Raw genomic sequence first — 18,634 nt, forward strand, 5'->3', positions numbered from 1 at the left:
CCATGATTAATTTGCTCACTGTTTAAAAGTGAGCTTTAAAATGTGCACTTTTATTTTCAGTCTAAATTTGTCTAGCTTCAACTTCCAGCCACTGGCTCTTGTTATGTATTTGCCTGCTAAGTTGAATAATGTACTCTACACTGTATCCATTAAAAAGGATATACAAAATTGAATATGGTGAAGAAAGAGTCATAACAATTTCTGTTAAAACCCCCTAAAAATTCAAGGCCTGGGGAAAAATGCCTTTTATATGAGAGTTGTAAATTGGTCTGCAAGCCAAATCTGACCTGTGATGCCACTGGATTTAGCTTGTGGAACTGGTGTTCTGGCAGTGGAGGGTTTCACCCTTGCTGGGGTTGACTGGTGAGCAGCTGCACCTGTGCCAAGCTGGGAAAGGGGAAAAGTGGTAGGGAAAAACCATGGTGGCAGGGGCAGTGGCAGCTACTTTGGAATACCAGCTTGTGTCATACATTAACTTGGTTGTTCCAGCCTCTGGTTTAGTTGCTGGGTGCATCTACACATGGGTGACTGGTGCCTCCTGAGTCGGGGAGACACTCTCCCCACCCCCATGGCCAGTCCGCAGCCAGAGGGGAGGGGGTGCCCCAATCTTGCTGACTGGGGGTGGGGGGGAGGTCCCCCTTCCGGTCATATGTGCCAACCCAAAAGTGCCAGCGGCATGCCCAGAAGTGCCAACTTTCTTCTCCTGGTGCCCCCACTCCCCAGCTGGTGCTCTCAGGGGGGCACCAGTGCTCCTGCCTGTCACCTAAGCAGGGAATGCTGGTTGTCAGGGGGTGCATGTGTATTCCTGTGCACCCCTTACGCATCACCACGGCATCTACACATGCCCCTGATTGCACAGTTGGTATTTGTAAGCATTGAGCTGAAGCAAGTACCAAATGACTGCTCAGTACCCACCAGTACTGCACAGTTCTGGCAGTGCACGGGTTGTTTTTGACCCTAATGTGCAGTAACAATGAGATACTGTGCAGTTGTGGTGCCATCATGGTTAGTGCCTGCTGATGCTATGTCACCATAGTGACAAGCTACATCGCCATAGTTGGTCACTACAATGATGTAGCATCTTGTGTAGACAGGCCCAATGTGTACAATGAATACTAAAACACTCATCAACCTACCAGATAAAGGTATAGTGAGGACCAGTGGCTGCAAGCTGAAATAAGAGGAATTTTTCTGAAGACCCAGCACCATTCTTAAAAAGTGAGGTGATAACTATTTGTATATCTATCAGGAAAAGTGAGGGAATTTCTGTCTTTTGGTACTGACCCTGAATGCATGTCTGGAGGAAATACTATGGTCAAAGAAAAGTTATTGAGATTGGTGGCTGGGGAAATTGAGAGGTAGTTAACTACGCTAGTCTGAGTCAGAAGACAGGTACATGTACCTTTATAGACTAAGAAAATATAGAGTACAAGCTTTTGGGAATCCAAGATCACTGTGTCAGATGGGAAAAGTGGCCAGAATAGATGATCTTATTGCTGTTCTGGCTATGCTGAAGTTCTGCAATTCTGAGTCATCTCCAGTGTTCCAGAATTTGTTGGAAGTTAACTTCCAGAGATCTTCTTGTTCTGCTCTATTAAATTAGGAGATCCCAGGTAACGTAAATACAAATTTAAAAAAGGCTAACTAGCGAATAGTCTGAGTTGTAGATAATGGAAACATTACAGGCAAGAGCGATAGGCAGAGGGATGGTGTCAAGACAGGAAGGAAAAACATGTATTGCACAATTTTTTTTCTTCATTTCCCTTGATAAATCTGGCATATTGCTCTAGTAATGGAGCAGTACCTTTATCAGAATTTCTTTTGTTCTGGATATGCTTTTATATTGTTTAACTCATTTGACTCTGGGTACATATAACTGTGTCCTTTTGCTTTCCTTGTTGTTTGCAACAACTCACAGGTTCTAACTGAATTCAAGGGTATTTACTCCTTGCTTATTTCTATCTTTGAGGTTTTTCCTTTTTTGTTTTTACATTTGCTTTTTTCCCCACTAAGGTCAGATGTTTTTCTTTAAAAAAAGAAAAAGGTTTTTTGGGATCTGGTAAAAATATTCTTAATCCATTCCTAGTTAACACTTATTTTCAGATTTAATATTTTCTCCCAGCTGATTTTTCTCAGAACTGTGATGTAAAGGACACTTTTCTGGTATTTATGTTGCTAGCAAGCATTATTCAAGCAGCTATAAAAAACCAACCAACCAAAAAAAAAACCCCATACCAAAAAACATACTGTCTAATCCTTCTGATTTGTGAGAGTAGTATATAGCATTATTCTATAAAACCTCTGCTATAGACCTCATTGAAGAAAAATAAACCTGCAAGCCTTCCTCATGCATGGGACCTTATTCATACTTAGTTATACAAGTAGTCTCATCAATTACTTATGCGAGTGTTCATTAACTTGAGGAAGACTGCCCATTTGAGCTTCTAATAATCTAAGAAATCATTGTATATCAGCATTGTTTGTACTAGAAGTGTCTATGATAAAATAATTAATACTCTGCCTGGTTTTTTTGCTTTTGCTTTTGCAGTCATATGGAAAAGGGGCTCGAAGAAAAAATCGATTTAAAGGATCAGATGGGAGCACATCTTCGGATACTACCTCTAACAGTTTTGTACGCCAGGTCTGTTATACTTTTTTTAGTCTGTCCTTCAAACTCCAAAGAATTTTACAAATGTCTTGGTTTTCAGGGAGCCAGATGGTCCTTATTATATCAAGGCAAAGCATAGTGCTGCCAGACAGAAAATAGTGGACTTTTGTGGTATCATGGAGATTTTTGATTAATCATGTTTTTCCTGAGAGCAATATTCACTTTATAAATGAGTTATAAAACTATTGTCCTGCTTTTTTATTACTGAAATTTTTTGATGCGACTAAGAATGAAGTAGGTGGTAGCATAGCATGGCAGGAGGACCTGAAATGACAGCTTCCATCAAGGCATTAGGATTTTCTGCTTTAAACAGTGCTGCACGAAGGCAACATTAGCTTAGATCCTTTGCCTCCTTCATCCCAGTGTTACTTCAGGATCCCAGCTGGAGGAGAAATGCTTGGCAGCGTAGTCCCCTGTCAGACATTTCTGTAGATGGCAGAGAGGGCTGCAAAGCACACAGAGCTTATGCAGAGTTACTGAGTCTTTGTGAATTCTCTGAAGAGGTGTATTCTTTAGAATACAAATACTAATTTTTATGGAAAAATTCCAAGGAAGTTCTGAGAACATCTTTTTAGAGATTCCAAATTTGCATGTATTGCTGGATGGGAGTTGATTTGGCTAGCAGACATGGTGAGAAACTGCAATGATAAAGTATATGCAGAACTAAGTGTGTTCTGTGTAGAGTCATGCTGTAAAAACTCAGCTTTACATAAACAGCTACAAACAATTCGCTTTTAAAGAAAGTCCTGACCTTGACCATAAGTGTATGTAAAGTAGTTCAGTGAGAGCTGCTTATGTCTGAGACATCTGAGATGCATCGGAAACAAAATTGTCGCATGTACATTTCCACAGCAGTTTCAAGTGCAATTTTGCAAATTATTTGATACTTTCCCAAGAAACTTTGGAATTTATTTTCACTTGCTGTAGAACTGATCATTTTGTTCAGGCATGTAGTTTTCATTCTCTTTCCTTGTCAGGTTTCCTTACTTGTGTGTGTGTGTTTTTTTTTTTTTTTTTTTTTTGTTTTCCTTAAATTTAAAATCTTAATATGAAGAATTTAAAAGTAACTTCAGATACTTTTATATCAGTTTTATTAACACATCAGCATAGAGTATTGTACGTTCTATGCTTTGAGGAAGTTATTCTGCTTTAATACTTCCTGGTACTGATTGCAAGTTTGATGAATATGGATATTGTTTTTTTTAGTATTTGGTATAGATATAAGTGAAATCCAAAAGGGGGAGAGGGAGTATGTAATTGACAGTATGTTACACAGTATGAAGATAGAGCCTGTGGCATGCTTCAGTAAATACTTTGGTTATAAACATTTATTCTGTTTAAAAAATAACTAAACACATAAAACACTGTAACTTACCACATAGAAGAAAAAATACGTTGTTTGCAACAATGGGCTATAACCATCAGAAATTAGGGATGAAGACTGGGAGACCATCTGGAACAATTTTTCTTGACATCCATTTGCTTGACAATAAAAGGAAATTATTTTAAAATTCTATATTGATGGTATCTCACTGTATTTAAAATTAAATGCATCTATGGTACAGGCATGTGCAAGTGTTGGCAGGTAGTTTGAGAGGATTCTACCACATACAGTGGGCATGTCTCCACCCTTGTTCCAAAACAATTTGATTCCGGGACATGCTCAGGTAAATAACAGGATGCCTGCCATCAGATAATCCCTATGTGTTCTTATTGAATTTTCCTGAGAACTTTGCAGCATATTAGAGCCATAAGAGGTTGATAACTTGTCTTCTAGTGGATGCGAGGATTATAGTTGCAAAAACCTGGAACAGGGGAGAGGCCCAGAAAAGCACTAGGTGGTTCCAAAATGCTTCAGATGATGGAACAATTGTCTTGTCAAGTAATTGTCTATAGAGGCAAAGGAAAAAAAAAATCTTTCTTAAAAATCTTGGAATTTGCTGAAAAAGAATCTCCTGCCTTCAGAACATTTCAAAACATTTTTTTGAATATTGAAGGAGAGTAAAAGTTCTATGAGCTAACAGTTGAGAACAAATTTGGAATAAATTCAAAATCTAAAATCAGTGATGAGTAAAAGATAGTGAGCCTTGTAGTAAGTAGAACTCTGAGGAAAAAGAGGATGGGGGTGAATTAAGAAACAGAAGTTTGACATCAACTATTAAATGTCATAGAACTGTTAGAGGAAAAGAATGCAAGACTCTCTTCTGTAGACACTGACTTGAATTAATGGAGCACTGTTGATGGAATAAATGTGTCTTACATCCAACCCCCTGAGATTTATATAGCTGAAAATGTTCAACCTATTATTTGATAAGTTGTATTCATTAATAAATAACATTTAAAAAGATTAATCAGAGATAAGCACGTGAGGAGCAACGCTTCATGTTTAGCAATGAAATATAATCTTTCAGTTGAGCGGAAATATTTTATGATGGGATCTTTTTCAATAGTCACTTTCCAAATTGCTTGGTAGCTGCTCAGGGACTTTTGAGAACTGGGTACAGCAGGCGTGGATAGATCCAGGATATTGTGAAAGGGGACTGCAGGAGCAACTGTACTCCTACTCCCAGCTTCTCCCCTGTGGGATGGACATCAACCAGAGAGTTTTTGTAAATCCCTGAATCAGGTAAGAATCCTAACCTGGATCCTGCTCTCAGCACTCCCTTCTCTTCCCTCCATGCTCATCAGGTTGCCCCATCTCCTGCTCACCACAGCTGCTATCCTAGACTCCCCCAGGGTAGGGGGAAGTCAGAGCCACTCCTGTCCTGATCTAGTCAGAATGCATGGGGGGCTAAGGGCAGTGGCAGTGGTGGTAGCAGGTGAGGTCTCCCTGGCTAGAGACAAACATTCAAAAAGCCTGAGCCTGAATTGATTAAATCTTTGCAGGTTAGTCTAATCTGGCTAGGATGAAATGGTTTGTAATTGCACAGACATCCCAGGCTTGCAGGCACATGCTTGCAGTGGCTCAGGCTAGAAGTGTTGGGGGGGGGGGGGGCGCTAGAGCAGCCCTCCCTTCCTTCCACAGGGCTGAGCTGAAGGGGGTGTGGTCAGACCCTGGCAGGACACTCTGGTTAGCCCAGCAGGAAATTGATAACAGTGTTAATCACCCCCTAACTCAGTGTTTATCACCCCATTAAGAAAACAACAGAGGGACCTTACCAGCTACCTGTTGATTCTACCTGTTGATTGAGCATGGAACCTGGCCAGCATGTGGTCTGCTAGCTGATACCCAGACACCTCCTCAGTAAGACAGAGGGGAGGGGAGAATTCCTGCTTAGCAGGGAGTGGTGAGGGGAAGTGGGGGAGCAGCCCACAGTCTGTGCTGGAACTGCAGCCATGCAGCAGAAGGGCTGTGGATCAGAAGCCCCACCCAGCCCAGAGAGCATGCCAGGATACTGGGGGTTTCTGGTTTGTCTTAAACCAGCAAGGGATCTGCGACAGACATTAGATGAACCAGTTTGAGCCAAATCAGTTAAGTCTGATACTACATTCTACCAGGTCTGTCTCCAACCAGTTTCAGCCATTTTCAAACTGGTTTATGTGCACTGAATATCTGTTCTGTTACAGGTTTAAACCAGTTTCTGATCACTTAAGCCAATTAATGTGTAATGTTTGTCCCAAGCCTCTCTCTGTGCCTGCTACTGAGCTGGCTGGAAATACTTAGGGGGTTCAGGCAGGGAAGAAGGAACTGACTCATTGCTGAGCTAAGCATGGCTTCCCAGGTAGTCCAGCTGGAGCTGGACATGTGACTCTGGAGCTTTCCCCATTTCCAGAATACCTGGAGACAGCAGTGGACAGGGGTGCAGGGTGGGAATGGGAAGGGAGAGGAGGTGTTGCTGAGGATGGAGGGGAAGGGGGTGGGGGTGGTAATGGAAATTTCTTACCTGATTCAGGGACTCAAGTCCTTGCCTGATGTTCCCACAGTGTACCCGATTGCTGCCACCTGTCCTCCCCTTGCCTGTTCCCTCTACCCTCCTTCCCCTTACCTTCTGCTGAAGTTCTGCTCCAGCTCTGGAGTAATCTGCAGTGGCCCTGGCCCTACCAGCCAGACAGAAGCTGAAGCTGCAGCTTTGGGACCAGCTGGTTTGGGGCTGGAGTGGAGCAGGAGGTAAGCCAGGTGTGGGGGCTGATGGTATAGTCCCTGTTGTGCTTCACGTGAGGATCTCCTTTCCACGCACCCTGTGGTCTCACTGCAGAATCTCCTGCACACTCTTCCAGCTGCAAGCTTCCTCCTTTACCATGAGTCACCACAGCCCGGGACAGCTGGTGGCTCAACTCAGGCTTTAGTTCCAAGTCCGGGGCCAAAATTGGAACTGAGCTGCTACCTGCCCCAGGCCAGTACTCAAATCTGTGACAAGGCTTTCCCTTGCCATGTTGTTTGGGGGGGTGGGAGGGGGCGAGATGGATGACATGCCTCATCTTTGATTTGATTAGATACCCAATTCATTGCTCTCCCTCTAAAGTATCTGTCCCTTCCACTATCGAACAGGATAGTGGGATAGAAGGATCGTTGGTCTGACCCTGTATAGCACTTCTTATGTTCTCTTTTTCCATAGGGATAATAGAAGTCTATGTAAACATTAGCATATTTTTCTAAAAAAAAAAGTAGCCTTATTGTAACATGTGCGGGCCGGGAGCGATCTGGCCCCTTTTTCGCGCCGCGCGGGCTGTGGCCAGCAGCCCGGGCACGCTGGGTCGGAGAAAACAGGCGACATGCTAGAATTAGGCACGTATGCTTAGTGGTTCATTCAAGATTGTTTACTTACACCGAAGATGGTCGCGGTGTAGGCTGGACAGTTTCCCAGGCATAGCTCCGCTTAAATCCTCGTTTGAGGACTCAGACAATATTCGGCACTCCCACGGAGTTGTCGAGGCTCCGTGGATCCTTTTGCGTGCAGGGAGAGGGATACGTTGAGGATTGCAAATGGCGACGGGGAGAGGCTAGAGGCTGATCAGACCTCTGTTGCTTGCTTGAAATGCGCTGGGTCTGATAGGCTCCGCAGCGCTTGGAGATCTTCGCACAGCGTGAAGTCTCCTCCTCCTGGTGTGCGTGGAGTCCTCCAACTTGGGCGGAAACCACTCAAGCTTTTTATACGGCTAGCAAGCCAATCACTAGCCGCCACGTATGAATAATTTCACGCAAGCCAATAATGGGGCTCGAATTATAATACAAATGGCGGGAACTCTTTGCACCGTGCATCTCTGTGCTGCAAAGAAGAAATGCACAGTGCAAAGAAAGCTACAAATTGGTGGGAAAATAATTCAGTGGTGCCAAAGCGCACACAAAACAGAAATCACACCCTTGGGTTGTGACATAACACACAAGAGGAATTGTTTCAGTTGGATGACAGAAGTGTGTTTCTTTTTCTCAGTTTATCCACTATTAGGGTTATTATAGACTATAGCACTGCATCATGAGTAATCAATCCTGCTCTGACCCTTGTCTGGCTGGGACAGCTTGATACCCTCATCATAATTGGGAATCTCTATTGGCCTTGGTAGGGTAACATGCTAGATGCTCAGTAGATACTGGACATAAGTCACTGATAGTATTTATGAAGGAAGTGTAGCTGCTCTTCACTCATTAGTGTAGCCTTCGTAGAATAACACAAACGAATATTGTACAGGATCATTTTTTGTATTTGTATCTCTTTTGGATAACTTCCACTTTGCAGTAACCTGTTGTTTTCTCTTTTGCAATACTCATTTTTGGGCATCAGGGAGATTAATTATTCCCATTTTTTTCATGCAAAGTCCAATAATTTGTTCAAATGTACAAGATGAACAAAGGCCAAGAAGCCCAGGATTTGAAGGCAACAATTTTCTTAGCATCCATGATTCATGGTATGGAGCAATGACTTTTTAGGTAAAAGGGGTTGGGAGTTTACTGCATACTGCTTTTTTTTTTTTTTTGTGCCCATGTGTACACCATCTTGTTTAAGAGACTAAAGTACATTAAATCCCAATCTTCTTTTGTCACACAGTAACTAGTTTATCAATCCATGCTCTGAAGCTAATTTCAAGGTAACCTATCCATAAAATAAATTAACCTAAGTAAGGTTTAAAATCCTGTGTGAAAGTCCAGTGGCAAATAAAATATGCTGTAATGGCTAAATACATATGTGCTTGGAAAGAAATGACACTCATCCCTAACACTGAAAGAAAGCACATGTGTAAATAAAATACTAGCAGTATTGTGCAAGAACAGCTTAATTTTCTCTGAATTCCACAATATAAAAGCATCCTAATCTTCAGAAAGTTATGTGAACCCATAGATGCATGATCATGCAAATTCATACTTGAGCAGGTGAAAATGTTGATGTCTATTGTTTGCTTTTTATGACAAATTTACTGTGTCTTCATTTTACTGTTTCCTTAAGGGACATATGCGCCCTGGCTCTGATATGTATCTGGCAAGATTCCCAAGATGCATACCAAATGTTTTAGTAGTGAGGGGAATGCCAGCTTAGTTTATCTGAATGAAATAGCAGCACAGCAACATTTCATTCAAAGTATATGATAATCCCCTGGGTATATATGGAGATAAATTTTAGTCAGGTGAAATGTCTTCACAAAATGGTATGTGTTACCAAAACCTTTAATTTAGAGTACAGAAATAGAACAGTCTGTCTTGATGAACCTTCCAAGTCATTGTTTCACAGGATATTGCCCTTAATAGGTACAAAAGACCATGAAATTGAAGCAACAGTTTAAAAAAAAAAGTTTTAAAAGTCCCAGGTACACAGTAGGTCAGATCAACCAGATCAACTCGCCAAAAATATTGTGAATATCTATTGCTATTACTCAAGAAAAACTATTACCTTTTCCTCTTTTTTTTTTTTCTAATCTGTGAGCACAGGTGGAGTATTTTATTAATTTTTTCCTGGAATCTTTATTATTGGTAATCTCAGCTCAGAGATCCCAACTTGACTTTCTGATTGCACTATGGGCATGCAGAGCTAGCATCTGTGGAGTGCAGGATATCATATAAAGTGAACAAATATGATATGAAGTTTTATCTGCAATAAAGTTGGACCCCTGTAGTCCCAATTATTGTCATGTTTACAGTATCATATTTTTCTCTTTGCTACTGATCAACTGTCATGATTTTTCAGGAGCTAAGGAATGTGGTGACATAGTGTTCACCATTTTTTGATCTTTGTAGTGATAAGCAGCTCACTACAAAAGCTAACTATGAAGAACTTGGAAGGGAATCTAGTTTGTAATGAGCCACAGTTTGATGGATGTATAATAATAATTTTACTCTCAGTTTTTCAAAATGTGGATTAGGCAATTATATGAGCTAAATATTTAACAGAAAATGGTATGGCACTTTCCATTAATAATATTGTAAACAAACTCCATGTTCTTTTAGCACCATATATTTTGTGGTTGCACTTCTAGATCAGTCTTTGTTCAAATATTATTTTGAATCCTAATAATTAACCACAGAGACGGTCTAATTTAAAATATATATTGTAAAGACAGATTAAATTGTGAAATAGACTGGAGACTCCAGGCCTCCCTACTGATATATTCAAGCTTTTATTAATCTATGCTTTCAGCCTTTAAGTTCTGGCTTGATGCCTGTTACACTGTGTTCAGTTACAAACATAACCATAAATAATGATGTAGCAAATTTATTATCCTTCTGCTTTCCTGTAAATGCAAAAGGGACTCCTTATTGTGTAATTACCAACTAAATTTTATGAATGGTAAAGTGTTCTAAAACTTGAACACTTACAAAGTTATTTGTCCCCTGTAAGGATTTACTTGTTTTTCCTTATAAGCACAAGCCTCTTACCTTTAGGTACAGTAGAAAGTGTCAGAAATATTACTGTTCTTCAAATAAATGTTTGTATAGCCAATATATGTCTTTCCTTTCTGTGCATTCAGGGGAAAAAAGAAGAAAACTGCAGTACTCAGCTTTTACACTTTTATTCTTTCAAAGCCCACGAGGCTAATGGTGTCTGTTCATGTGGTGAGACTTACAGAGCCATTCTAGAGCAGTGTATAAATCGGAATGTCTAAATATGGACCCAACATTTACAGTTGCCCACTCAGACTGTTCATGCTACTTGAACAGGGTTGATAAACATTGTTGATCTTTTTCCTCAAAGGATTTTTATTTAAATATGTTTTTTACAATTTTAATCTCATATTTCACTTTGTCGATTTAAATTATATTTTCCTTTTAAAATTAAACTGAATTTAATACAAAATATATAAAGACCCAAACTATAAACTCTTACAAAATTTACATTAAACTAATTTCTCAATCTATGAGCCTTTTTATAAAAAAGAAACACAACCAAAAAATATTTTGCTTTTTTGTGCATATATGTTTGAGTTAGCTAATGCAGCTACTTGACACACATCATGACCAAAGGCTTAGCTAGTAAATAAGCAATATACCACTTTATAAAATAACAAAAATGTAAAATATAATAAGACTGAAAATGTTAAGCTATATAACTGCTTAAAAAAATATAAATCTTGCTATAGGTAGCATCCTGGGTAGCAAAATCTGGATGTGCCAAATCTGGCTTATTCTCATTGTTACCAATCATGTTTTAAGGGTTAAATCAACCACTTTAGAAAGCAATTTGAGAACAAATGAGAAAGCGGATTGATGCTGTCCACTTGATGATTTGAATAGCTCATCTAAACCATCTTGATTTCAGTCAGTTCACTTTGTCTCTGGAAAAATATATGTGGATGTGACAAAGATCACAATAGCTAGAAAACAGATGTAAAATAATGCTCATTTGCCAAAATAATGCCTTTTTTTGTTCACTTCAATCTTTGTTTCAGTGGATGTTTCACCAAAATATTGACCCATGCTAGTTGTCAACTGTTTCATACTTTTATTTTGTTACAGTTGTATAGAAAAAATTTCAGCATATAACCATCATGGGTAGGGCTTGTGGTATCACCAAATATTAAGGCTACTTAGCACTTCCTATTATCAGGTCCTGTGTTTGGCTGTTCATAAATTTTCTAAAACAAAAGTTTGTGGCTGAAATATTTCCCATGATAGATGTGTGCATCTGAGTGATTTCCCACTCCCCCTTGGAAAATTACTGTTGAAGTAGTTCAATAATTTTCAGAAGTGAAGCTATGGAAAATATGTTGCTTTTCAGTGTAAAAAACTAACAGAACAAACACTGCAAAAAAATCCTTGAAAGCCTTTTCTTTGAGATCTTTGAGAATTTTTTAACATGTGGGTAATTTCAAAGCAGGGGGATTGACACTTTGGTGAGCAAGCATACTGGGGTAGCATTTGTAAGTGATGTGCCTTGTGCTGTTCTGCTAGAATTGGACCAAATTACAAGCTTCCAAGGAACTTCTGCTGACCACATGGGAACAGAGAGTTCTGGAATGGCAGCTGCTAAAGTGTAAGAGGACTCCATCATCAGTGAGCATCTCTTTGTTCAAATCCTACTGCTGACTGGATAGCATGTGCACAATCCCCACAGGGCAGTTGAACATGGTCCTTCCTGCCTAGGACTAATTACAGACTCCCTCTCTATTTGCTGCTTTCAGAGTACAGTATCATAATTAAGAACTTGAAGCCTCTTTCTACTGTACTTCCCCCTCACCTCATTTCCTCTTAGGGCAAGGGGGGACTGGGTTTCTGAGCTAGAGAGAGGAATAGAAAATGAACTAGCAATCTGGCAATCAGCAAGATGAGAACACTGACCTGGTTGCACATCTGGGCTGTAGGGCTAGGGACAGACATTAAACATACTCTGGTTTAAGTGATCAGAAACTGGTTTAAACGTATAACAGAACAGACAGTCAGTGCACATAAACCAGTTTAAAAATGGCCAAGACTGGTTTGAGATAAACCTGGTTGAATGTATTATCAGACTTTAATTGTTTTGGGTCAAACCAGTTTATGCAGTGTTTGTCCCAGATGTCTTCTTGGTTTAACTTAAGCCAGAGTCCTCCAGCATTTCAGCATGCTCTCTGGGCTGGGCTCTCTGCTCCAGTCCAGCAGGGCTGACTCTGCCCCTCTGCTCTCTAGCCCCAGGGGCCAGGAGAGTGGGGAGGAGGAGTGGGAAGAGGAAGACAGGGAAGAATTTCCCCCCCCCCCAGCACTGAACAGAGCTCCCCTCCCCACCCTGTGTGGGGAGAAGTGAGGGGAGGAGCAGGGGAAGAGTCCCACTCTGGTGCTGAGCAGCCTTGCAGAGCCTCCCACCCCATAGTGGCAGGAGGGGTGGAGGAGGAGGAAGAGCCCCCCCCCCCCAGTGCTGACCAGAGCCCCTTTCCCCACCCTGCATTGGGGGGGGGGGGAAGGAGGAGGGGGAAGAGTTCCTTTCTTTGGCTGGGCAGTACTGTGTGCCGGGATTGCTCCTGGCTGTCAGGGAACTGCTGAGGCAGACAGCTCTTCCCTCTACCTCCTCCCCTGCCACAGTGGTCTGGCCAGGCTCCCTCTTCCCCTACCCTCAACACCCTGCAGGCCAAGGTTGGGGTTTACTTAGGCCTCCCCAGGCCTGGTTATGCCTACCTCCTCAGCTCAGCTTCCCTGTGGAAGGGAAGGGCTGCTCTAGCACCCCCAGGCTTCTCGACTGAGCCACTGCAGGCACGTATCGCAATTTCTGGAATGAAAAGAAAACATCTATCCACTTGCAAATGGGTTTACTCTCTATGGGTTAGACTAACTTGCAAAGATTGAATCAATTCGGGCTCAGGCTTTTTGAGTGTCTGTCCCTAGCTGGGGGAAGAGCTGTGGATGGCTGGCTAAAGAAACTGCTCAGTAAGGGTGAAGTGTGGGGATGACAGATAAACTTAGGGAGGGAAACTGAAACTATACAATGCATATAGAGGGAAGAGATGGATCAGATGAGCACAAAGGAGAGTGGGAATGGGAAGTAGAGCAAATCTGGGATCAGGTACAAGGGGTGGTGAGGAGGACTGAGCAAAGGACAAGTTGGAGAGGATAGTTCAGAGTATAGTCCAGATGTGTAATCCAAGATTTGTGGATCTCCTCATTCCTCTGCTGTCAGGAAATATTTGTAGACATCAGCAAATTGCATCTCATCCTCTTCTTGTGGTGGTTCACATTAGTTTACCAGACATGTACTTCTATTGGCCATTCAATTAGCTTAGGTGTCACAGGTCAATACAGTAGATATTAAGGTTCCAACATGTAGGGTGAACAGCCATCCCGAATTGGGTACGTGGGTATCTCAAGTCCCAGTCCCAGGCTGCATGACTCTGGGACAGCATTTGTCCTGGATTTGCAACCTCATGCAGGATCCAGGGGGAATGTCGGGTTTCCTCTTGCAGGCTGGCAGTGTTCCAGCCTGCACGGGGTTACCAGGAGTGGGACACAGGGGGCATCATGTGCATGCCTGCACAAATGCATGTGGCCAGGAACACAGCCAGGCAGTGTGGAGAGAGCAGCTCTCTGCAGGTAAGTCTGTGGGGGGAGGGGTGGCAGGTTGAGGCCCCCATGGTGAGGTGGGTAGGAACAATGTAGGGCACCCCAGTTTGTGTGTGGGGTAGGGGAGATGAGGGCTTCCCACTGCAGGTTTAGGGCTCCCCAACCTGCCATCCTGCCCCTGGGGCTCTGTACTAGCAGCACTGCTGTGGCAAGGGGCTCCCTTGCCTGCCCAGCAGCAGCGATGGCAGTAGCATTGTGGAGTTGCACCCTCTGCTGCTGCCAGGCGGGCATGGGGGTGCACAGCCAGCACAGGGCAACCAAGGAAAAGGCAGCATGGTGGGGAGTCTGCCCAGTGTTCCACACTCCGCTCCTCTTGGCTCTGGTCCAGCAGTGAGAGGGGAAGGTGGTTAGGTGTCCCACCTTCCCCTTTTGAAAAGGTAGTCACCCTACCAACATGTGGATGTCAATACGATGTCACATGATGCTTTTTTTTTTTCTTTTTTTTAAACAGGCCATTATATACAAAACGCTGTTAAAAATATTTATAAAGTCAAGCTCCTGGAAGTGAGAAAATGCCAAAATTCAGGTAGTGTGTACAACCTTAATTCAGATCTATATGTGCAAGTCTTATGAACACTCCCTGCCACCCTCCTCTTAAATGACCCATACTTCATTCCTCTTGGATGACCCCCTACCTCAGATGAATCAGCTGTAAAAATGAATCATTATTGTGTAGTTTTGGAGAATGGCATATATAGGTTTTTCGACTCTTTTGCTGCAGAATTTTGAAGGCATTTTATAAATGAGGCAGGAGACTGTGTGAAGACAAAGGATGGCTTCATGTTTAAGTCACTTTGTTCATCTCTCAGCACCCTCTGGTCCTATTCCTCTTATACTAGACATGTGAAATAGTAAAAAAACAAAAACAAAAAACCAACCCTGTCTTTAAATTTTCTGTGCATGCTTCATCTGACAGTAACACTGGGGAGACAGATATTAATGACTGAAGTCCTGAGAATATATAGCAATAAGCATCATAGGAAAAATGAGTAAATTATTAATTTCTGTATTTGGAAAGCAATGTGAATAGTGAGAAGTAAATGAGCCATGAGAGAAGATCCATTAACTCATGAGAAGAAATTAAATGTAGATTAGCTGCTCATTATGTGAGCCAGTGCACTGAATGATACAGGAGTCCAGAGGAAAATAGGTACAGGATCGTGCAATTGAAAACTGCTGAAGGTGGAAAAGGCAACGCCAGGCATTTCCTAATTTACAGCTGGCTAGCTTTACAAATACTGCTTCTAACAAAAGTGTGTGTGTGTATGCATATTGTTTGAGAAATTCAGAAGTCACTTTTTAGATTGATAGGATTTATTATTGAAAGTTGCTTCCTAACAGAAAACTGAGGGAGTTGGGAATTGAGTGTCCCTCCTACAGCAGGCAGTTGGTTAGCTACAGCCAGATAAAGGGTCTGCAGAGATTGCCTACTGCTCCAAAATGAAGATTATTGTTGTTAATTCTTCTCATTCATTGTGTGTGTGTGTGCTTACTGAAGTTGGTGATCACTAAAAGGTTGGACATAAAAAGACTCTTTTTTGTTGTTCTTGTTATTCCTTACAATTTTGGGGATGCTAGTGTCTAGGGGCTCAGATTGTAGAATAGGTCCACACTGTTAAGTCCTAACAAGCACTTAACAAAGATGTTGAAATTGTAAAAGCTAAAGGCATTTTTCCACCCTTAAGAACCTCATTCTTCACCTGTCAGAATGATGCCTGACTGTTTTTCAGAGACTGTTTGCACTCACTGATAACAACAAGGTAGTATATCACTTACTGCTTAGCTTGATTGTCTTCTGTTTTTGGTGTGCAGTCAAGCTACCACTGCTGCCCTGTAGTACTAGTCCAAATTAATTGCTTGGGCATGCAGGGCTGAAGTCAGGAAGGCCAAAGCACAATTGGAGTTGCAGCTAGCAAGGGATGTGAAGGATGAAGAGAAGGGTTTCTACAAGTATTGGTAGCAAGAAGAGGATCAGGGGAAGTGTGGGTCCCTTAATGAAAGGTGGAGGCAAGCTTGTGATAGAGGATGCAGAAAAGGCCTTCAATGTCTTCTTCATCTAAGTCTTCACAGGCAAGGTCAGCTCCCAGACTACTGCACTGGGTAGCAGTCTGGGAAGGTGGTAAACAGCCTTCAGTGGTGAAAGAACAGGTTAGGTACTACAGAAAAAAGCTGTACGTGTACAAATCCATGGGGCTGAATGTGATGCATTTGAGGGTGCTGAGGGAGATTGTAGATCCACTGGGCATAATCTTTGAAAACTCATGGCTATCAGAAGTCCTGGATGATTGGAGAAGGGCAAATATGGTGCCCATATATAAGAAAAAGGAGGATCCAGGGAACTACAGACCAATCAGCTTCACCTGAGTCCCTGGAAAATCATGGAGCAGATCCTCAAGGAATCCACTTCTAAGCACTTGGAGGAGGAGACGGTGATTAGGAACAGTCGGCATGGATTCACCGAGGGCAAGTCATGCCTGATTGCCTTCTATGATGAGGTGACTGCTCTGTGGATACAGAGCGACCAGGGGATGTGGTGTACCTTGATTTTTAGCAATCCTTTTGATACGGTCTCCCACACCATTCTTACAGGCAAGCTAAGGAAGTATGGTCCAGATGAATGGACTATAAAGGGATAGAAAACTGACTGTAGCATCAGGTTCAGAATGTAGTAATGGCTGGATGTCTAGTTGGCAGCCAGTATCAAGTGGAGTGTCCCAGGAATCAGTACCTGGGGCTGTTTTTGTTCAGTGTCTTCATCAGTGACCTGGAAGATGGCATAGAGTGTGCCTGTAGCAAGTTTTCAGATGACACCAAGGTGAGGGAGTAGTAGATATGCTGGAGGGAGGGCTGGGATTCAGAGTGACCTAGAAACGTTGGAAGGTTGGACTAAAAGAATTCACAAGGACATATGCAAAGTTCTGCATTTAGGATGGATGCATTTAGTATGGAGCAATCCCATGCACCAGTACAGGCTGGGAGCTGACTGGCTGGGCAGCAGCTCTGCAGAAAAGGACCTAGGGATTACAGTGGACAGTAAGCTAAATGAGCCAACAGTGTACTGTTGCAAAGAAGTGTAACAGCATATTGGGTTGCATTGGTAGGAGTGTTGCCAGCAGGTCAGGGGAAATTATTATTCCTTTCTATTCAGCACTGGTGAGGCCACATCTGGAGTACTGTGTTCAGTTTTGGGCCCCCCCACTACTGAAAGGATGTGGACAAATTGGAGGGAATCCAGCAGAGGGTGATGAAAATTGTGAGGGGTTTGTGGGGCATGACTTATGAGGAGAGATTGAGGGACCTGGGCTTGGGGTTTTAATAGTAGCCTTCAGCTATCTGAAGCGGGGTTCCAAAGAGGATGGAGCTAAACTGTTCTCATTGGTGGCAGATGACAGAACAAGGACCAATGGTTTGAAGTCGCAACAAGGGAAGTTTAGGTTGGATGTTGGGAAGAGTTTTCTCACTAGGAGGGTAGTAAAACACTGGAACAGGTTACTATGGAATCTCCATCCTTGGAGATTTTCAAGACCAGGCCAGACAAAGCTTTGCCTGGGATGACCTAGTTGGGGTTGGTCCTGCTTTGAGCCCAAGGTTGGACTAGATGACCTCCAGAGGTCCCTTCTAACCCTAATTTCCTATGATTCTATAATCTCTGGAGTGACTCTTTTCAGTGGAGTCACACCAGTGATGAATTTGGCCTATATGGCATATCAAATGGTACCTCCAAGTCTTATGTCTTTAATCAGATTTTCTAATATATCTTACCATATTTACCCGAGTGCAAGATGACTTCAAATTTAAGACAACTCACTAATTGGATTCTATACGTGAAAAATTATAAATGTTTCCAGTTTCCCATGTATAGAATCCAGTTAGTGGAAGGTCATTTTGAAATTTGTCGTCCCCCCCTACTGCTATAGCAGGAAACAGTGTTGGGGGAGGGGCAGATCCCTACTCTTTGCTCCCCTGCCCTCTGTCCCCCTGTGTCTGTGCCTTCCCCCATGCTATTTACCCTGCTGCCTTGTGTCCCCATGCTCCCTGCCCTTCTATGGCTCCCTTGCCCTCCATGTCTGTGCCTGCCCCAGCACTCCTTGCCTACCCACCCTGCTTTACCTTCTGTGTGTGTGCTCCTCTGGGGCAAGCAGCAGCAGCCTGGCCTCAGCCTAGCCCGATTGAGAAAAGTGGCAGCAGCTCCTGGCTGGTCTGGGTGGGGGCTGGAGCAGAAGTTAAAGGGGCAGGGAGAAACTGTGGGGAAGGGAACAGCAGGTGAGGGGGAAGATGCAGGTAAGAAGTGGTGGGGCAGGCTGTAGGTTTTCTCCCCTTACATACACATACCGTGAAGCCTTCCTCCCACCCTCTACCCCACAGTTACCTTATAGCCTCCCCTGCACTGTCCCTAGCTGCGGGCTGTCTCCCCAACCAGATGAGACATTCCAGCTCAGGGCATGCCATGGCTCAGCTCTGGTTTCAGTCCCAAGCCTGGGGCCAAAGCTGAAGTTGAGCTGCTACCTGCCCTG

The 18,634-nt window shown here is 42.8% G+C and overlaps 1 protein-coding gene across 3 annotated transcripts in view; it reads left to right on the forward strand.

The window, feature by feature from the left end:
• The window catches only part of CACNB2 (calcium voltage-gated channel auxiliary subunit beta 2), a 446,893-nt gene that overhangs the window by 19,079 nt on the left and 409,180 nt on the right, over positions 1-18,634 (forward strand). For all 3 annotated transcript variants that reach the window (XM_059729059.1, XM_006271434.4, XM_006271433.4), the window contains exon 2: positions 2,549-2,641. In XM_059729059.1, the coding sequence (XP_059585042.1) occupies positions 2,549-2,641 (93 nt within the window). The remainder of the gene's footprint in view (positions 1-2,548; positions 2,642-18,634) is intronic.

This window comes from Alligator mississippiensis, chromosome 5, assembly GCF_030867095.1.
Source record: "Alligator mississippiensis isolate rAllMis1 chromosome 5, rAllMis1, whole genome shotgun sequence".
Lineage (NCBI taxonomy): Eukaryota > Metazoa > Chordata > Crocodylia > Alligatoridae > Alligator > Alligator mississippiensis.